Raw genomic sequence first — 22,198 nt, 5'->3', positions numbered from 1 at the left:
AACACTTCGCTTTGAGTCTGTTGGTGATCATGCCCAACTATTTATTTTAAAATGAATATATCATATTTGCATGATGTTAATTCAAGAAAAAATATTTTGTTCATATTGATAATAATATCATTTACAGGACCACAGTAAAAAGAGTTAATTTTTGGGCATTGTGTTGCTTCATAGCTTTCCTTAGCGATATTAAGGTTGTAAGCGTTTTATAAATTTGTTACATCACATTTTTCATAAAATTGTGGATCAAAACACAAAAAAAATATTATTAAAACTTGGATTCAGTTTTATTAATTTATGCTCAATTGTCAGTTGAGCAAGAAGTAACTGAACGAAAACTAAGAACAGCACCAACGATATCAATTAATGACAACAGGAGCATATCAGCAGTTTTATCGAACACATTTATCTCCGCCTTATTTAATACTTTAGGAAGTTCGCCTTTGTTTTCCTTTCGGCAGCTTTCCAAAAAACTTTTAATCTCCCCTCCAGGTACACACACAGTTTCCCAATCATTTCCCTTAAACATTCCAACAACCGATCCTATCATCTTCCCATTCTTCGTCACTACAGGACCTCCTGAAAATCCCGGTTGCGTCAAAAGCAAGCAGACGGTTTTGTCCTCGCAAATTCTGTTTATACATCCCCACCGAACATCGATATTATGTGAGGGAGTATACCCGAAAACCACTACTTGGTCCAACTCCTGATATGTGGTGCTGATATCAAATGCAAACGCAGGGCATGTTATGGGAATGCGAATGATTGCAATGTCTTTTGTTTTATGGGATTGAGCCGAGGTTGGTTTTATCATCTTTGAAGGTGACTGTAACTTAATTTCGATGTCCTTAATGTCAATGTGTCTAACTAGATGAGCCGAAGTAATAATGCAGCACGACAGTTCTTTCAAATCTACCGTTTTAGTAGAACCAGCGTTACAACTAGTCACGATAACTCCGGTCCAAAGCCTTTATTTTGTACAAATATTTGGACTGTACATTTCTTGCCGCGGGTAACAATTCGTTCTTTGGTCTCATCATCCATTTGAAACACCCCAGCTAACACACAACGTTTTTTCGACGTTCGGATATTTTTTTTAAACTAAGTAAACGTTGTGGGAATGTGTCCAAACGAACGTTAAGAAAATACGTCGAGGCCGTGTTATCAAAACGTAATGTAAAACGTTGCACTAACGTCAAAATTAACGTTAAGAAAAACCGCAATGCGACCAAATTTCAACGTCATTTGTAACGTACAAACAACGTTGATTACAGACGTTGATCTTAACATGTTTTACATCATTTTGGACGTCACTTCGAACGTTTGTTGAACGTTATTTTTTAACGTTGCGACGAACCACAATGAAACAAATTTACAACGTCATAGGTGACACGCAAATAACGTTTATTACTGACGTAAAATCTAACATTTTTAGACCGGTTTAGACGTCTTTTACACGTTTAATTAACGCTGTATATTTAACGTTCCGTAAAACTATAGCGCAACCAGCTTAGAACGTCATACGTGACGTAGAATTCACGTTCATTTCTGACGTCACAATTAACTTGTTATAGACAAATTTTAACGTAACTTCAAACGTTTGATTGACGTTCTTTCGTAACGTTGAAACAAACCAAATGCAATTTATTTTAAAACGTCATAAATCACGTACAAAAAACGTTGTTTACTGACGTCAAAACTAACGTCTTTTCAGCCACTTTTGACGTCGTTTAAACGTTTTTTCAATTCAATGGTATTCTTTAAAAAAATTGTGGCGCACCACAAAGTAACCTGATTATAACGTCAAAGTGACGTACAAACAAGGTTAATTAATTACTTCGAGGCTAATAACTTGTTTTGGGCTATTTTGTACGTCAGAGCGAACGGTTTGCTAACATTATTTTTAAACTTTGTGACCACCATTGATGTAACTAATTTACAACGTGATACGTGACGTACAAACAACATTAAATTCTGACATCAAAGCTAATTTCTTGGAGACCAGGACGCCATTTTAAGCGTTATAATAACGTCATTTTACCGTTTTGACTAACTACAATGTTATATAATTAAAACGTAAAACGTGACCTAACAACAACGTTACCTTTTGTAACAAGGATAATTCTTTTATGACTATTTTATACATCATTTCTAACGTTTTAATAACGTCATTTCTCAACCTTATTACAAACCTTAATGTAACCAATTTAGAACGTCATAGGTGACGTACATGCAACGTTAATTACTCACGTCAAAGTAAACTTGATTTCATTTCATACGTTGTCGTGAGAAACCACAATGGACCCAATTTAGGAAATCATACGTGACGTACAATCAACGGTGATTTCTGACGTCAAAGCTAACTTATTTAAGACCGTTTTGGATGTAATTTTAAACGTTTTAATAACGTTATTTCTTGACGTTGCGACAAACTAAGATCCAAGTAACTGACAACGTCACGCGTGAAGTATAAATGACGTTGAATTCTAAGGTCAAAGCTAACTTCTTTGACAGCTTTTTGGACGTGATTTTAAGCGTTTTAACAACGTTATTTTTTGGTTTGTAACTAACAGCAATGCAATCTAATTAGAACTTCACGTGACGTAAAAACTACGGTAAATACTGACATCGAAGCTTACTTGTGTTTAGAATTAGACTATTTTATACGTCATTTTTAACGTTAATATAACGTTATTTTTCAACGTTATTACAATCTTCAATATAACCAATTCAAAACATCATACGTGGCGTATATGCAAAAAGCAATGATAACTGTCGCTGAAGATAACTTATTTGAAACCATTTTAAATGCTATTTTCAGAAGTTCCAATAACTTTATTTCTTGACATTACGAAAAACTAAAACGCGACCAAATTTGCAACATCTTGAATGATCGTAGTTATTTCGAAGGTTACGGCAAACCACAATGCAACCGGATTAAAACGTTAAACGTGACGTATACAACAAGGTATATAGGTACCTGACATCGAGGTCAACTTGTTTTAGACTATTTTATACATAAATTAAAACATTTCATTAATATTGTTTAGCGTTGATACAAACGTCAAAGGAACCCTATTAAAACGTTAAACGTGAGGTAGAAACAACATCAATTAGCCTACTTACGTTGAAGGTAGCTGATTTTAGACGAATTTCCGTGTCATACACAGTTTTTTCGACTGAGCTGAAGTACAATCGAATCAAAATGTCATACGTGTCGTATAAAAAACGTTGTTTGCCGACGTCAAAACTAACTTTCCAAGTTTTAATTTTCGTTAAATAGAAATGCTCTCTTTTAAGGAATGCCTCGGGATTATGTAGCCTATGTACAAAATATTTGTTTTTTTCTGTAATGTGTTTTGATTAACTTTTTTAGAAAATGTAAAGAAGTATACTTAGTTATGCTTACATAAAATAGAGATGTGACTTAATTTAAGATAGCATTTTAGTAAGGGTAACATTGTCTTTACATGAAACAAATCGCATAAAAAAGTACTTAGCGCAGCGACCGCTATAGACGCAGTTTCCTGGATAGACAAGAATGTCGCTCCCTGCTGCTTTTTTTTCGCGGTTTTCGAACGGCGCGTAAACTCGTGATTGGCCAATATGCGGATGACATCACAGTCCAGTTTGAACATTTGCTATCGGGACATTGGAATTCAAAATAAGTTTTGGCAGCTCAGCGTTAAGGACTGCTTGTTAGATATTTAGGTTGTTTTCCTTAAACCATGAAGATTAGGCTTTGTTATCAAATATATTTTCAGGTTAAATAGTCTAAGCTGTATTTGTAGTTTTATTTATAACTTATATTTTAAGTAGGAAAAAAAATAATTTACTGAATAAATGACTTTAAAGCCTCCACTAATTTTCATCTAACATAGAAAAACAAGCTCTATTACCTCTGTGGGCAATTGCAGGCACTGGTCTAGAATCCTACCACAGTGCACAATATTTCGGTTAGGGTGCGGGTTAGCATTTTGGATTAGGGTGGGTCAAGTATTAAATAATAGATATAATAATACTTGACCCACCCTCACCCAAACGCTAACTCGCACCCTAACCCAAATATTGTGCGTTGATTTAATCAATGTGGTAGGATTCTAGACCAGCGCCCAATTGCATTCTGCAGCGAGTGAACACCCAAACTTTTTAGACAATTTTAATGCAAATCTTGATCTTTGTATCATGCCAGCGTAAATACCTTGGGTGTGCATAAAACCCCAAATGAACACTTGAAAATTCATTACTGAAGATCTCGACTAAAGGCTTGATTAAAAGTTCAAGGTGGGATTTGAAAAAGTGTACACGTTAAAGATATTCCTCATGAACTTGGCTGCTCATCAATATTTACAGGTAAATTAGTGATTAATATTTTCAAGATTTTTGTTAATTATTATATTTATTTGACTCTTGCTGTTTTGTTTTATGCTTGCAATTGCCCTAGATGCTAACAACAAAGACTTTAAAATGTATCCTGGCTGCATTTAAATTTCTTTATTTGGGCAGCAATTTTTTTCAAAACCTACCAGTGATAGTTATACAATGTCACCAGAATTTTAATTTTATATATTTCTGACCAGTCTGCATTCTGTGGACCAGAAGCTACACAGCACAAAACGCTATCACACAATAAGTAAAGGCAAAATAAACATAATATGACAGAATTATTGGGAAAAAATTATACCATAGACTAGTACTAAGAATGGTCTATATTTTTTTAATATAAAAACAAAGTTAAAAAAATGTAAAAAATACTAATATTCAGTATTAAATGTTATTATTGGCAAAAAAATGAGATAAAAATTCTTGATCCTAAATTTTACCAAACAAATTCAGGTTGCACAAGAAAATACATTAACAGTGATATAAAATTTCTGTGCTTGGCTAAATTAGTAAATGGCACATCTAAATTTTGAAACTATGGTTGAATTGTGTTAGGATTCCAAACGTCTGGATCATAATATTACTAATAGTGAGAACAATTAATCACAAAACACTTTGCTGACATAATAAAAAAATCAAAAACATGAAATAACTATCAGGTTGTTTTAAATGTTTTGTTTAAGGAAACCAATTGGGCATTTATTGTACCATGCAGAAGCACGTAAATCATTGCAATTAGTTTTTTTTGGCTTTGCTCATTTCGATTTGGTTTCATAAGTTAAATAAAGTTAAAAGTTATGTTTGTAGTCATTAATCACATTTCCCAGTTAATGCAGCTTAAACAGATGAAAGTTGGATGGGGTTTTCCTTAGCTTGACAAACACATGAGCAATTTTTATAAGGTATATATTCCCCTGTTTGACCCTATAGCCCTAGCAGTCACTTCCCTATTCCCTAATTTTTATATTATTTGCCAACAGCTCTCTCGATGTATCACACATGCATTCAGATTCGGATTAAACTGCTGGATTTTCATTTTACATCGCTGGATTTGTATTGTTCTTATTTTTTCAATACGTTGTTGTTGTTAACGTTACTTTCCTGTTTTAATGTGCATTGTTTTACACATAGTCTGTGAAATGCAAAACTTTTTCAATTTTGTCTTTTAGACTGTGTTAGTGTAATAGAGCAATTTAAGTAACACTATAAAATTTGTGTGTTTTGCAGGTCCACAGACCAATTTTCTCAGTTTTCTTGTCTTTTTTACAGTTCTTTATTGTCAACATTTTTATACTGCCGTGTTTGTTTTACTTCAATACTATATTATTTCTATATTTTCCTGGATGGTAATTGTTTAGAAGATTTAGTAAGAATTTGCAAGTGTAAATAATTACAGTCAGATATGTTACAACAAGTATAAGTGTTTTAAAAGTGCAAAACATCGTTATTATGTTTCTTTTTTGCGCATTATACCGTAGTTGCGAACGTAATTTGTAACTCCATTGCAAACGTAATTTGTAGGGCATGGAGTCCAAACTATTACGCAAAAATAACAATGTGAACGCTTTTAATAACCTAGTTTTACAACGTAGTTTCCAACGTCGCATGAACTTTGTCCGGATCACACATTTTTACGTAGAAATAACGTCTGTGATAAACTTATAAATAACGTCGCTGAACATCGTAATTTGCAACGTCTAATCTACGTCGTCTGGAATAGACACTTCTACGTAAAAACAACGTTCATGATAAACGTATAAATAACGTAGTTGCACAACGTCGCATCTAGGTCGTAAAGTGTCGACGCTTTTACGTGAAAATAACGTTCATGATAAACGTCTAAATAACGTAGTTGCACAACGTCGCATCTACATCGTTTGGTGTCGACACTTTTACGTGAAAATAACGTTCATGATAAACGTATAAATAACGTCGCTGAACATCGTAATTTGCAACGTTGAATCTACGTCGTCTGGAGTAGACACTTCTACGTAAAAAAACGTTTATGATGAACGTATAAACAACGTAGTTGCACAACGTCGCATCTAGGTCGTAAAGTGTCGACGTTTTTACGTAGAAATAACGTTGGTTGCAACGTCTTATCGACCAAACTTAAACCAAAAATCTACGTCGCTGCGACGTCAAATTGTTAGCTGGGACTATGTTTGGAATGGTCTTGCAAATATCATCTAAAGTCTCGTTGATATAATATATTCATTCTGTTGATTAATTTGTGTTTTGTAAGAATTATTTTCTTCCAATAAAACTTGATAGCAGTCATATAATCGTTTATACTTCTCAATCTGCTGCTGCAATGCAATTTTAAGCGCCAAAGTTTCTTTATTTAGTGGTTCCGCTTCTGTTTGCTGATTTCCCCCGGCCATTTCCAGTGCTTTTATTTTTTTTTAATTCTGATATATGAGCAAACAATCTTCTTATGCTCGTGATGCTTCGATTAAAATGTCCTTGATTTTTTGACAAATATTAAATCATAAAACTGTTAACAGTTAAAGCAAATTGAAAGGCTATTTTACACTGGTAATAAGCCTACAACAGAATGAATGCCAATATTTCCCTTTACAACAAGAACCGCAAAGTAGGCGGTGACTCAAGAATGTTTTCGTTACGGTATCATGTGAACAACAGGTAAGGTGAGCCATCGCATGAAATAACAATGGCTTTGCGGAACTAACTTGAAATCCCTATACCTGCTGTCGCCTGTCTTGTAATGACTAAATTAATCCCTTGATTCAAGTATGTACACTTAAAAAAGTCACTGTTTTCGAATGACTTGACTTGACTTAAGTTTTTTGGACAAAATACTTGACTTGGACTTAAATTAAGTGTTTTCATTTAACATTTTGTTATAAAATTAAGTTATTTATCTTAATTATTGCACGTAAACTAAACGATCAGATTGCTACATGTTGCTTTTTCTTATTTTTGAATTGACTTATTGTACAAAATCGGACGTTTACCAATTTTGAAAGTTTACTTTTTTTATATCAGTGATTTGGCTTGGAGATTACAATTGCTCTAACATTGATTGACTGGGACTTGATTTGGACTGGAAATTGACTTGTTATTGTTTAAAAAGTGTTAACTTGGACTTAAATTATTTCACAAATGACTCAACTTGGACTTAATTCCTTTTAAAATGACTCTTTTACAACACTGACTATCACTGATCTCACATAGGTGGTGTTTCGGCACGCTAAGCAAAATAAGTGAGACAAGATAGCCAGTGATGTTAATACACACTAAAAAGATTGCAATAAGACAATATGTTTAGCGACTTTGAAACAATTAACCCGAATCACCTGGTAGGTATGGCCTAGTACGTTTTAATTGCGAAGCGTAAAAAAATATAACGACTTTTTATTGGTGGCTTTAGCAGAAATAACCGCAGGACCATTTGTCATATTCAGCTGTACATCTGTATGTATCTAGGTCTTTAGGGGGAAATGTACTTGGTTAAGAAGATCCATCTTTGTGCCTATATAACAGCCCTATTACAACAGGAAGGCTGTGTTGCTTTCAGTTACGATGCGTACAAAATTCGGTGCAAATAAAATAAGTATTAATTTTCCTTGTAGCGCCATACTCCTGTTTGAGTGATTTGCAAAGAGTATTTCTAATGTTGGAAAAAGAAATAACTCGAAGCATGTTACGTTACCAGTATAGGACAACCAGATGTGACGCGGTAGTCGCGCAATGACCGGTGATAAATACATACACACCGCGAAGGTTGCAAATAAATAAATAAATAAAATTTCAGTATCTGAACGATTTACCTGAACCTTAGTTCAATTTCGTACAATGTGGTTAACAAACGCCATAAAACCTTTTTAGGTCTTATTAAAAAAGATGGCGTTCAAACAAATTTAGAGTTCCGAATGAGTGATCTGCACGCTCGAGAAACTCTGTTGATAACTTTTTAGTATTTGATACAATTTTACTCTTTCTTACTTCAAGGAAATTATACGATTTACAAATATCCATATTATCTGTCATCCATATTGGTCGTCACTGACAGTTCTACTTATAATGAGATTGCCTTAATTACTGATTCGGCCGCACTGGCAAGGAAAAGATAACACGAAATGTCTATCAAAGCGGCCATGGACGATTTTATTAGCGACGTTAAGTCGATCTCGTTCAGCTCGCAGATTCCAAGCAAACCTGCTAAGCAGAGCGACGAAGCCAACACCATGAAGACCAAGTTTATCGAATCGTGGCATAACTTTAAATTCGGTAAACCAGTAAAAAAAGATTGTAAAAAGATTTTATTTTGGTTTGTTTTTACTGTCAAAGATGATATAATAAAATCTGTGTTTTCATTTAAACTTAGAGTAAATATATGCCACATATGATTTATAATAAATGTCATAATTACTGTATATTAAAGCCAAAAGAAATTAACTAATTACTTAAATCAGACATTTTTCTAATAATATTATTATTACTTCATCAATTTTCCAACTAGTAATACTTTTATTATAACAACTAGTATACAGTTCTGAGAACTCGATTTATAACTATGCTAGTGTTTAGACATGATTTGTTGCTTTTAGATCTTGGTTCTGGAACATCAGTAAAGAAGGATTCTCCACTGTGGTTGCTTGGGAAGTATTACCATATGAAAATGACTTCACCAAAGCCTAATGCTAAAAGTTTGTATAGATTTAATATGTTATTATGTGGACTATAATTTAAGTTTTCGTGAATCGTTGTTCTCTAGGTTGTTTATTATGGTATATACTTTGACTGAAAAGTTTATTGTTATTGGTCTTTTAAAGTTATTTGTTTATGTTGAATGAACCTATTATGTAAAATAGTTATGTTTCCATTTTTTTAAATGTAGGCTGTAACTGTTCACATCTTTATAATTCAGATTCACCAAGCAACAGTCAGGAACAACAAAATACTGAATGCGATCCACTCCATATGTTTTTAATGGACTACATCTCTAAGCCTTGGTTTACCTACAGAAAAGGGTTCCCACCACTGGAAGGTTTTATTTCACTTTTTTCTTTAGGAATTAATCGAACAGATTGTTTATTTTACCATGCTCCAAATCAATGGGCTACAAAAGCTGGTTAGTCTTTTAGGCAAATTTGCTGTTTTCATATTTAAAAGTTTTATTTTTGTATCAAGGGCTTGACTTGAAGTTGACTTGCATTAACTATGACTTGACTGTGACTTGACTTGTTTTTTATTCAAAAAGACTTGACATGGATTTAACTTATTTTACGAATGACTTGACTGGGACTTAAGTCATTTCAAAATGACTTGTTTGCAACCTAACAGCAACATATTTTACTGTTATAAAAGTTTGTTTTAATTGTAATATCTATGTTGTATTTGTAGATGGTTTGTTGACTTCCGACACTGGTTGGGGATGTATGCTCCGATCAACGCAAATGATGATGGCCCAGTGTTTTATTACACACTTTCTAGGTTATAATCGAACACCATTTTGTTTTAGTTATTTGACTGTATGATCACATACCAGCATGCACAGTACATTTTATACATATATAAAGGCATATCTATGAACATATTTTTCCCCATTAAATGTTTGCAACTAAAATTCATACTGATGTTCAAATTAAAATTGTTACATTTTGCAAAAAAAAACATTTCTACTTAGATTGCTACTATAATTTTAAATTATTTAGAAATATTTTCAAGGCCTGTATGACTACATATAAGATTAAACAATATACGTTTATACATATTTAAAGACATATGTATAATTGTTTTACCCTCAAATAGTGTATGAGGTTTATATTACTGCAACTTGTACTTTTAAATTATTACAACTTGAGTTAACATTTTGTAATAAAACATTCCTGCTTTTAACTGAAATCTTTTAGGATTGTCTTAAGAAAATTCTTTTTGATTCAGGTCGCCAGTGGAGATGGCTAGAGAGCACCCACACTTTAGAAGAATCAAAATTGCACCGGACCATTATCAAATGGTTTGTTGATGACCCTAACCCCAACTGCCCCTTCAGCATACACAAACTTACAGAAATTGGTAGAAACCTTCTCATTAGATTTAGAAATGAATACACAAACATAAATTGTACAAGAAATAAACTCTGATGCTTTGTTAGTTTTTAAATGATCATTTTTATTTCTTAACATTTATTAAAATTTTTAACATAAATATTTTTTTGTTCAGTCTAAAGAATAACAGCTTAGAAATTAAAATTAATTTACATGATTGGCTGTTAATATTTTCATAAAACTGATATCTGAACAATACTGTATTTAGGATAATGTGAGAAAAAGTAAAGTTAACTACTGTTCCTGAAATGAAAAATATAAAAAAATCATCCCGTCTGAACAAATTTTATGAAGTTGTGAGAGTATTTTTTGTGTGTAACTGAATTTATATTACCTAAAGGATTAGAAAAATCATGTTTCTTGAAGGCTTGGGTTATCGTTTCACGGCTGGTGACTGGTATGGCCCAGGAACTGCAGCATATATAATGCAAGACGCAACCGAATGTGCAAAGGGCACCCATCCCCTCCTTGATCAACTTGTTGTTTACGTTTCTCAAGATTGTACAGGTAAAAATAATATATTCTATACTAAAACACATACTTTTTTGCACTTATGCTTTATTTTTACCACTGCCATTGAAGACTGCTGTAAGTTTTACAACTTTTTTTATAGTTTACACATTTATAGGGAATCTTTACCACAAGAGCACTGTACAGTTTGCAGGACTGTTCTCGTTAAAGTTTACAGCTTTTCTCAATAAGTCACAGATATAAAGCTTCCATAAACGAGTAATTCTTTAATACAGTAAAGCTAGTATCCTCAAACTCAACGTTGAATATAGTTTGAAGTATATTTAATATCCAGCTAAAATTTCACCCCTAGTAACTTAACACATAACTTATCCAGCTATATGCTTTTTTAGACATCATTTCGGGAAAAGTGTATTTTTACAAATAATACTATCAAGCGGTAGTCGTCTTTAAACCTTAATGGCCTGAAATGCTTTTCCGTACACCTGCAACACAGTGAACCTCAACCCATCTAAATTAAAACTTTAGACACTAAATTCAAAGCACAATATTCTCGAAAAAAAGAAGAAGAAATATCGATAAATCTCGCAATGAAAAGGACAATTTGTTGTTTTCAAAATATTTACATGGAAACCCAATAAAAAAAAGCTGTTACCAGTCGTGATACTTTTCTAAAAAAAACGTGTCTCTTCAGTGTACACCGAAGACGTGATCGAGGTCTGTCACTGGCGCCCACACCAAACCCCTAACGGAACCGAGGCAAATGAAGCGGCCAGCTGCAGCACAAGCGCCCAGGCCGACTCCGGCGGCTCACTGGACGGGGAATCCCCTCCACCCAGGTCGGCCATCATCCTGATCCCGGTGCGCCTGGGTGAGGCCTCCCTTAACCCCATATACTCGCCGTGCTTGCAGGCCATGCTCACCCTCGACCAGTGCATGGGAATCGTCGGCGGCAAACCGAGGCACTCACTTTACTTCATCGGCTTTCAAGGTACATTCCCTTATGTCGATTTTGTTAGAAAGCCGCTTTTTTTTACGTAGGTATGATTTTTTGTCTACAATAACAGCAACAATTTTGAGTTGCAGGCGGCTAAAAGTTCACTCTTGCTTATTTAGGTTTTAGGCAATTAAACAGTGTCTCTCTTAAATAGTTTTGTCAATACCGCTATAAATTTGTTTCAGCTTTACATTACATTTTAGATTCCCTAATGCAACGAAGACATTAGTGTGTTACATATGGCAAAGTTTGTAAATTTTAATTTTGCGTCGTTTGCTTTGAGAAGATACCTTTAATTCAGACATCACAAGATTCAAACCCGTAGATAAAACCTCCCTTGTCCAAGAATTGTCGGCACGTCATAAGGAGTAAATTTCAAAGTCGGTTTCACCAGACGCGCTTGGTATAAATCTCATTAGGTTATCAGCGAGTTACCTAAATCCAATTTTAATGATTTTTTCCAAATTAATTTGTTATGTATACCGCGCCACAACTGGAACACTAAAGATTTGTTGTTGTCAGCTTCACCTACTTACAAATACTTACAAATATTCTTTAGGCTTTCCTGTCACAAACCCAGAGTTAGATCGACGATAATGTAGTTTATTTATATTGGCACAGTTTAGTGTCTTAAACAACAATATATATGTTATTTGTCAAACTACGATCGAAACTTTTATTTGTAGTTTTGCGTCACTCATGTGCTTTACCAGTGTTACCGAATGCTACAATCACTACAAGGCAAGGTCTACATAAGCTATGTTTCGTCAATACGTTAGTTATTTCGACCAGTTTACGACTTCCTGTCTTGGGCATCTCCTTAATAGCGTTCCTAAACTATAGAGGTCACACATTGTATAATGCAGACTTCAGTTCAGAACAACATCCAGCAGTTAATTTTTTGTTTAAACTTTCTGTTCGTGAGTTAAGATATTTTTCGCAACATAAAAAGGTAAAAATAAAAACCTTTCCGAAAACAGCTTTCCCGAACATGGAATAGAAACACGGTAACCCAAAAATAGAATATATGATTAAATGCTGTGGTTAGATGTTACTAAACTGACAAAGACTTTGTTTGACTTTAGTATTTAGTGGTTGGACTTGGACTTGGAGTTGTTTTTAACATTTTTTAAACAGGAGCTCTAAGAATTTAGTATAAAATAGCTTACCAAAGTCTTTGACGAATGACCTGATTGTAAAGCTGGAAAGACTTATCAAACCTGACGCATTTTAACAGTTGCTTGTTTTCTGTAAGCAACTGCTTTATTAAATAAAAATATTTGTAGACGACCACCTCTTTTACCTGGACCCACATTATTGCCGTCAAGCTGATTCGGCCACTACCTTTGGTAATAAGGAGCTTGACAACTATCACAACATGTCGCCAAGGAAGGTAAAGAGTTAATTTGTGTCTAGTCGCGGGTGTCTGGTTTCTTATTCTTAACATTAGCTTTAATGCGAATATTTAGAAGTTATAGCTGCAAATATGCTAATTACCAACGCAGTTAAGCAAACTCGATAACTTTTTGTGTAGCCATTAATATTACTCCGAATTCTGTTAGTTGAATTTCTCAGGCCAAAATAGTTTGTAAAAATCTTTCAATGTTTTAACGTAAATGGTTAGCAAAGGTGTCAAATCTAGTATAACTATTACTCGCGAACTGATTGCCAATACTCGTTTTTTTACCTTTTAATACTAGACTAGTTTAAAAATATCGCGATACAATAGTTAGTTTTACATTCAAATCAGCACTCATACAAACGACCTGTCTGTACAAGAGCTATGAAGTGATTTATTGTCAACAAAACTTAATGCAAAGGAAGTGCTTGCAACTCGCTTGCGAAAAGACATACTTGAGGTAAATAACCGTAAGCTGTAAGCAAAACTAAAGAAAAGGGCGGAATTACTGAAGGCAAATCGGATAAGTCGATGTGTTTTAAATATATTTTGCAAACCCCTGATAACTTTTGATAAACCGATAGCTAGGCTTCAGCAAACCCCAGTATAGAAACAGTTTTTCTATATTCTAGAGAAACTAAAAAGAATTTATTTATTTTTAATAGCTTGTAACTTGGGTATCAAAATGTTACCATATTCGCTATAGATTGTGACAGTGTTTGCACTGAACAATGTTAAACCGTCGCCACGCGATCTCACTATATGTGCAAGGCGGCCTGACGGCTTTTAAAAAAACAAGTGTACAACTACGATTAAACAACGCACAATTAAAAAAAATTGTATGCTTGTTTTAGATTTTCATTTAGGTTATGAAATTCAATGCAGTGAACAGGTTTTTTGCAAAAAAATTTAGCCAATATAAAGCTGTATCTGCGTCGTTTGCGGCGCCAAACATTTCATTCTTTGACGCTTTTTTAATTAAAGTCTCGTGACCGGCTTGCATCTTCAGAGGCACGGCTTTTTTTTAAACCCATTAACGTAAAATCAAGCAAATGGGCGGAAATAGGCGAGCGCAGGGCCGGCCTTTCAGGAATCGAACAACTAATTTGTCATGATTGTCAGACTACACAGTGGTGGTGAGACGCAAATAGCTTCGTGCTCTGCCATCGATATAACAACTGATTTGCGCAGACGCACATTTCGAAGCTGGATCCGAGCTGCTGCCTGTGCTTCTACTGCCGCGACCTGGACGACTTCAATGACTTTGTGGCTGGGGTTAACAAGCTGCTGGCGCCTCCCAACCAGCGCACCAGCTACCCACTCTGCCTAATCTTGGAGGGCAGCGCTCGCCAGCACAAAGTAACGCGAGAACGCGACGCCAGCGCCTGTTCAGTACTATCCCCCGACAAGGCCGGCTTTACCGAGATCCGCTTAAACTCGCCCGAGCCTGATCCTGAACCGGAACCGAAACCGGAACCGGAAACAGAAGAGGTAAAACGCGATTCTTCTAAACTGAGCGCTCTCAAGTTGGGCAAGTTTCTGCCCACGCCGCGATCGGTTATCGGCTTCTACAGACAACACTCGCGCTCGCCCAAAACGCGGCGAAAAGCCGACGACAAGTCGCTTGAAGAAGATTTTGAGTTTTTGTAGCTTGTGTCTTGCGTTTGCGTATTCTTCTTCGATCACACGAATCGCTGTTTTCGAATCGCTTTTGGCGAAGGGCACACTTTGACTATGCTTCGGTGTAGAGGCTTCCCGGGGATTCTGTTTTTACCTTCAACACACAACTTTTGACAAAAACTTTTTTTGGCAGAGCGAAGCAAAAAGCTGACATAATTGCATACCTAATCCAACTATATCGGTATATATTTTATAGAACATTCTTTGTGTATGTTTGATAACCCAGCGGTTGATACTGCAATCTGTTGCCCCGCCTTTCCATGCCACTGTTGTTGTATAATAGTAAAGCAACGGTTGCCCAACGTAAAGAAACGCGTGTTCTTATCTGTGGGGATTTTTACATCCAATTTTCATTTATTTTTTTATCTAAGTCAACAAACTTAATAGCGCGTTGCCGCCATGGCCGCTTCGAGTGCCGTTTCTAGTTTTAAAATAGGTATCACACTTTTTGTGTTTTGCTTCAAAGGAATAAGTAGTATATGAGTTGGTACAGTGGTGAGTAAAATTTTAATATGGCTATTGCCAACTCGTACCCTGGACCTTCAATTATAAATTACCGGAAAAATCGCTAAACTGACAAATAATAGATCCCTTCGTTTTGCAGCCTTATTAACCACTTTACCATTCAACCGCTGCCAAACTTTTACTGTTTTCTTAGATTTTAACGCTTGGCATTAAAACTGTTTTCTGTGGTTTCTGGTGATACACTTCTATGTTTTGCGCCTGGTTTGTTAGTTAAGTACGATGTTTTGATTAGTTAGTGTTCTTTCCTGTTGTTGCCTTTAAAAGATAGTTTAATTGATTTAATTACTTCCTTAAAATAACGCATGTTCTGTAATCCATTAGTAATACTCAACTACAAAAATAACGTGATTAAATGTACATTAAAGTTTAAGCAGATGGAAGATTGGTACGATTTTCACCAGCAAAGATTGCATCACATTTTGTTAGTAAATTAAACCTACAACGCCGAGTTAGCCCCTCAAAGCAAACATTTACAGTTTAAAAACCTAAAAAGATATTTCTATCGGTCAAAACAAATTCGTAAATTTCCTGTGTATCTGGCAAATTTTTTTTAACGCGACTGACCATTATAAAGCATATTTTGGTTCGACTGCTGTATTTTGCGCGTGCGCCTTGTCCGATTTTACAAGCATTCGCGTAAATGTTGCAAAACAGGTTGTGCTTAGTATATACGGTACCAAACGGCACATATTTGTAGCAAAAAACTTACCCCAAGGCCTGATATACCGCATATTCGCACCCAGGCCTTCAGCATAGCATTTTTATTTTTATCCGTAACTTCAATTGCTAATGGGTGTCCTGTTCTTTCGCCGCTATTTATATTTTATCCCAGTTAAGTGTTGTCTTCTGTATTTATATTTAAGCATGCGCGGATATTTTGCTACTTTCGTTTGACACTGCGTATTTAGACGAAAGTTATCAACTTGAGCTTTGACATCTACAGTAGAAACTAGAAACTCAGCAAAGTGAAAAAATGTTTTGCGTGTAATGTGCAATACGCCGATTACTTTCGTACCTGTTTTTTTCACAAATTTTGAAGTCGTTGTTTTACATTCACCTGCATTGTCCACGTGAGTAACAACTGTTTAACAATGTTTTATGCGTCTTTTCTACTTTAAGTAAGCTTCTGATATATGATATTGATGAAATATATAATAGAGTTGTTTGTTATTCGTTGTGTTTCAGCAGTCTCCTGAAACTTTTGTTTAGTTCGTTGCAATGTTTTAACAATAGACGCTTTGTCGTTCAATACGGACTTCGGGTCAGACTTGGACAACTAGATTTACTAGAAATAGCTAGTTGTCCAAGTTTGCTTCGGGTTTTACGTTAGGCAAATTGAACCCCAAGAAAGTGAGGAAAAGCCTTTTTACACTGTTCAGGTTTAGGCTAGAATTTTTCTGTTATGTTGTAGTTTTAAATAAATAGATTTTAAGTGATATCATAGTTCATCTAACCAGGTTGACGGACCGTAGGACTTTGCCTAAAATTGACCCATGCGGAAAAAAAACTTTGAATTGTAGATATGCAAGGATTTGTTTAGCTTCCGATATAGCCTATCATCCTACAACAAAACATTTCTCAAATGTTCCTACGTAAGCGGCGACACAAAGATTATACTTAACAGCTTCTTTAAAGGAGATTGCTTGTCAAATTGAATCTCGGTAACACAATTCCCTGTGTAGCATGCTACTAATGAAAATCCTTCTGTTTCGGTAAATTAAGCTGCCAGAATAACATAAGATCATCAAAGGTAAGGAGGATCATCGTAAAATTTTCGCAATAGGTAATATTTTAGTTGCGTTTATACTTTACCGAAGAAATATTTTTTGTTTTTTAAGTATGTTTTGCCTTAAAATTTTTCGTATGTTTAACAAATATGTAGTGCACTATGAATGATACGGAAGACTGACTTCGACGGGTTTTCCCCAGAATCAAGACAATTCTAAATTATAAAACACTGAAGTGACTGATATATTAAATTTATTTTTGTGTAGTGTTATGAAGAAGTTCGGTGATATGTAGTGAGAAATTTCCAACCTTTATACTACTGGAAGTTTTATGTAAGTCTTTTTTAATAAAGGTTGTTCTAAAGTGTTTAAGTCGTTTTACCATAGAACTTGTGTAGTAGCCTACTCGCCTAAAAGTCTTTCTCATTTTTTTGGTAATTTTATTGATTAGAGGACACCCAAACATTGTTTACATGTGTCGCCTAAAACAACAGTTTCTGATAGCTGTGTACTAGCTTCTTTTGATTGTGGTAGAAGTTGAATAGCAGGTACGTAATGCCAAATAGGGTGTTGGTCTAGAATCCTTCCAGGTTTGCGCTCAGGGATTTATATTGCCAACGTTGTTTGGGTTCAAACAACGTAACTTCAAAAGGGAATAAGTAATAGAAATAAGGTACATAAGGTCTGAGGATAATAAGTTTATTATTTTCACCACCTGATTCCCAAGTATCGACCCAACCAAAAGTAGTGTACAATTAGTAAAGGGAAAATGTATATTCAAGTGGGTCATGTAACAAGCTATTTCAAATTAATATTCCTAAATAATCAAATAAATGGTGACTGAAGTTTTCAACATATGTTGAAAATAAATAAAGAGTTATTCTAAACGTTCAAAATGATACCTAATTCTGTATGGGCTTTGATATTATTACTATGTCTTACTACAACCTCCAAAAATTATGCTCCAAAGTGCCTAAATTGTTTTTAAATGATGATGGCTGAACAGTTTAAATATATCTTTTTGCAAAATACCTTAACTTGGGTAGACATTTGAATGCCACTTTCTATATTATAGGTACTTATTAATACCAAGGACCTTGTAAAACTCTACTTCAAAACCATTAAACCTTAAGGCCCGTGGATTAACCACAAGCCAATAATATTGGCATTAGTTATTTGTTATGTTTGGTGTCTAATAAGAGTATTAACATTCCTTGTATATTATTAGCTTCAAGCATAAATGGATGAACGTGGGCGAAAGAGGGTCAACAAGCACATGGTTGCCAAGATTGTCCAAAGTGCAGAGTTGACTAATCGTATTAAGGAGGAAAACCAAATGTGGAAACAGCATAAAGCCACTGAACAAGATGAAAGTCCAAAGAAAAAGCGAAAGAAAGAATCAAAAAAAGACAAAAAAACAGTTAAGCGAAAAAAACGGCGTGAACAAAGCCCCGACTTATCTGAAGAAGATACTGTAAAGTGCGAGGTGACAAGAACTATCAACACTGGTGTGCAACAAAATGAACGGTGGGGTCATACTGGCTATATGGAACTCTACCCTGGAGAGGTGATTTCAGGAAAACAATTTGACTCTTCAGGTAGAAGCAGTGACTCTAGTGAATGGGTTGAAAAAAAGGTTGTAATTAAGAAGAAAAAAAGAAAACACAAAGGGGCAAAACATAAAAAGAAAAACAAATTATAAAACAAAATTATTTTTTTACCATAGTATTGTCTGTCACATTGAAGCATACCAGTTAGGTCTGTTAGCATTTTTGAAAATCCATATTGCTAAAGGTTAAATTTAAATTATAGACTTCAAATATTGTGGTATACTGACTTTGCAGGTTTACACTGCTTTTTACCTTATATCAATTGTTTTTGCAAACATTAAATTTATTAGTTTAGTTATACTTTTTAGCCTTTGTTTTTCTATGATATCAAATTTGCCTTTTCTTTTCGTTGTTTAATAACCGAGTTTTACTGCCACACAAACATTGTTTTAATTTGAATTGTATGGTTGCTAAGATAAAATGTTTATTATGAAGACCTGTTTACACCTGCAATTATGTATTTTGCAAGCAGTGAAAAAGTATTTTAAATGTGAAAAGCATTTGTATTTTGAACATAAAGGCTGTATGACATGTGTTAGTATAATTTTTTATTTTTTTTCTGCTTTTTACCATATTGATATGTTTCTCAAAGTTGCAGACATACACCTCTTTAGTTTATTGCTTGTATTACCATAACTCATTGACACAAAATATAAAATGCATTGGCAACTACTATTAATGTGTCATAGTATGTCTTTACATCATTAACCACAATAATAAAGTTTGACAAAAATACAAAACAAACTTTGCGATATTGCCTTAAAGCACTGTTTGCTTCCCAACATTCCATATCCAACCAAATTATGAAGGTAGTGCTATAATGGTTGGTCATTATTTGGTTCAGTATTGACATCAGTTTCTTCCTGGTAAAGACGGGGAAGTTGTAATCCAACCCTATTTGCCGCCTTCTGCGTTGTGTCTTCACCGTCCCCGTGGTACTTTGTTACCAGCTCATCATATTCCCTTGTACTTCTGAGCAAGCAGTAGTAGGTTGAAGCATCGTGTGCTACCGCATACTGCTCTCTGCAATGTCGCGCTGCTGTGACCTTGTAATTGAACCACACAACATAATTAATTAGGTATATTTGTGTAACTTTTGCACCAAAGTGGTGTTGTAAACAAGTCATTTTGAAATGACTTGAGTCCCTGTCAAGTCGTTTGTAAAAAATCAATTTTTTTTGTTAATAAATAACCATTTTAGTCCTAACTAACTAAGTCAATTTCAAGTCAAGTCCTTGTCATAAATATAACTGTTAAACTAACTTGGTAAACTTGTCCAACTATAAGCAATAACTACACTAAAACTACAACAAAATGCAACATAAGCAAGAAAATTATTTAATGTGCAAAACTTAAGATAAATAACCCAAACACTTTATTTCAACTTAGGTCAAACAGCAATAAAGACAAAAATTTGGGCAGCCTTCACCTGGTTGGACTTATATTTGTCCAGCATGTACTTATAAGATGGAGTGCCAACCAATTTTCCACGGTTTAGTTCTTTTACAATAGCACGAAACACTGACAATTGTTTGCCATTATTTATGGCCGATGCCATGATTTACACTTTTGAGCAATTCCAGACGAAGCTGAATTGTTGTGAAGGCCAAATGAAGTCATGCGTGAAAATAGTTTTTTCATTTTACCAGGCGGTTCTGAAAATTAACTTTAATTTAAATACTTTTGGGACTGTTATATTTTTATAATGAAAAACACATCTAGAATAATAAAATTACAACTAGATTTTACAAGTCGCTTTTGGGTTACATGACTTACATTTTTCGCTGAAAGAAGAAAAAAACAGAAACGTAAAACAGAAACTGTTAAACAGCAAATCCAGGGAGTCGAACCGAACCCAAACCGAAACTTTATGAACAGGTTTTCATTTTTCCATCTTTTAAGTAACGAAAAACCGTGACATTTGCCAATTGAGAATAACTCCCAAACGTAAAACTTTAGGTTGCAGCAGCAATTGCTTAGACTTGCTTGGTAGCGTCATGTCTAAGCAAATACGTAATCCCGGTGCTAAACTGCGTCAAACGTGAGAAAAATCCTCATTGAAAAAACAAATGCTTACTGTTAACTACTGCAATGAACGCAATATTTCGCGAACTCTGCTAAGTATTGCGTGGGTAAACACATTGTAAGAAGTCATTAGGCTTTGGCCTCAATCACTATCGCTAACAAACGGCTTAAAAATAAAAATTAAATTCTTCGTAAATTTGCGAACTCTAACTAAATTTTAAGCGTAAACAGGCATCAATAAGTTCCTAAACATAATAGTCTTAGTTGGAAACATTTTACTTTATGAAGGAAATGTACTTAGTTTTATTTTTTTATTTCCCGGCAGGTAATTGCGCTTGAAAATAGTTTTGCGCGGATACGTTAAACTTGGACTATCTTTTACTTACTGCGACAACAAACGCGATATTTTGCGAACTCTGCCTAAATTTGGCATTGGTAAACTTAAGTCTTTACTTGGAACGTTGCACACGTTTGTTAACATAGTTTATAACAGTGGTTCTCAACCGGGGGACCGCAAAACGTTTTCAGGGGATCCACAAACACATCTAAATATACCTATATTAAATTAACTAACGCTGGGATACATGCTTAAATACAATCTTGGTAATTAAATTAACTAACGCTGGGATACATGCTTAAATACAATCTTGGTAATTAAATTAACTAACGCTGGGAATCTGGGATACATGCTTAAATACAATCCTGGTAAGTGATAAAGCTCATTCGCATTGAGTGTGAAGTGACGAATTTTATATTATAATCATCACCGACTGGGCGAACATCTTGCCACACACAAACATCTCTCAAACTTTCTCTTTTATAATGTAGATATATACGGGCGTTGGTCAGTCAAACCGGCATCTGTAAAAAAAGTGGTTCCATCCATTTTTTCAAGTTTTTCGCCAGTTCATTGGATAATATAGTCAATGAATTATGCACTTTATTTATCATGTTTTTCATTTGATATGGTAATAATGAGTCGATTAAGATGCACATGAGAACGATTTCCAATAGGGTACCTCAGGGAACTGGCAAACAACGTGGTAAAGGTAAGATATGAGCAAACATTGCCATTTTTTTGCAAAAAAACGGCGCACTTTGATTGTTCCGTGACTTGATTGAGTTTTGTTTATCACCGTCAGGGAACTTTAGATTCAAAGCAAGAAATATTTTTATTTACGGTATTACTACACTATCCCTTTCAGTTTAGCGTACGATATTCATATCAAACCCGAACAGAAAATTCAAAACCGCGATTAAAAATAACTTTGGTGGGCCTGGACTAAACCCAAACGTTCCAATTATTC

The 22,198-nt window shown here is 34.7% G+C and overlaps 2 protein-coding genes across 2 annotated transcripts; one reads left to right on the top strand and one right to left on the bottom strand.

Annotated features, from left to right (window-relative positions):
• Positions 1-8,363: 8,363 nt before the first annotated feature.
• On the top strand, positions 8,364-16,647 carry LOC146163644 (cysteine protease ATG4D-like). Its single transcript, XM_083381937.1, has 9 exons — positions 8,364-8,637; positions 8,958-9,056; positions 9,278-9,397; positions 9,754-9,843; positions 10,294-10,425; positions 10,824-10,964; positions 11,623-11,919; positions 13,212-13,318; positions 14,516-16,647. The coding sequence occupies exons 1-9, from the start codon at positions 8,487-8,489 to the stop codon at positions 14,972-14,974; spliced, it is 1,596 nt and encodes a 531-aa protein (XP_083238063.1). The 5' UTR covers positions 8,364-8,486; the 3' UTR covers positions 14,975-16,647.
• A 1,968-nt stretch (positions 16,648-18,615) lies between these two features.
• Positions 18,616-20,460, bottom strand: LOC146163643 (protein FMC1 homolog). The gene is made up of 2 exons (XM_083382212.1): positions 20,296-20,460; positions 18,616-19,912 (listed from the first exon to the last, which is right to left on the bottom strand). Exons 1-2 carry the CDS (start codon positions 20,422-20,424, stop codon positions 19,682-19,684), a joined length of 360 nt encoding a protein of 119 aa, XP_083238338.1. The 5' UTR covers positions 20,425-20,460; the 3' UTR covers positions 18,616-19,681.
• Between the last annotated feature and the right edge of the window lie 1,738 nt (positions 20,461-22,198).

Source organism: Ascidiella aspersa, chromosome 2 (assembly GCF_963924565.1).
Source record: "Ascidiella aspersa chromosome 2, kaAscAspe10.2, whole genome shotgun sequence".
NCBI classification, from domain to species: domain Eukaryota; kingdom Metazoa; phylum Chordata; class Ascidiacea; order Phlebobranchia; family Ascidiidae; genus Ascidiella; species Ascidiella aspersa.
The sequence above is the reverse complement of the archived record's forward strand: the minus strand, read 5'-3'. Positions and strand labels throughout refer to the sequence as shown.

Coding starts and splice junctions, on each gene's coding strand:
- LOC146163644 (XM_083381937.1), top strand. CDS start 8,487: ATGTCTATCAAAGCGGCCATGGACGATTTTATTAGCGACGTTAAGTCG. Junction 9,398..9,753: donor AGGGTTCCCACCACTGGAAG/GTTTTATTTCAC, acceptor TTGTATTTGTAG/ATGGTTTGTTGACTTCCGAC. Junction 10,426..10,823: donor ACACAAACTTACAGAAATTG/GTAGAAACCTTC, acceptor TGTTTCTTGAAG/GCTTGGGTTATCGTTTCACG.
- LOC146163643 (XM_083382212.1), bottom strand. CDS start 20,424: ATGGCATCGGCCATAAATAATGGCAAACAATTGTCAGTGTTTCGTGCT. Junction 19,913..20,295: donor ACAAATATAAGTCCAACCAG/GTGAAGGCTGCC, acceptor TTCAATTACAAG/GTCACAGCAGCGCGACATTG.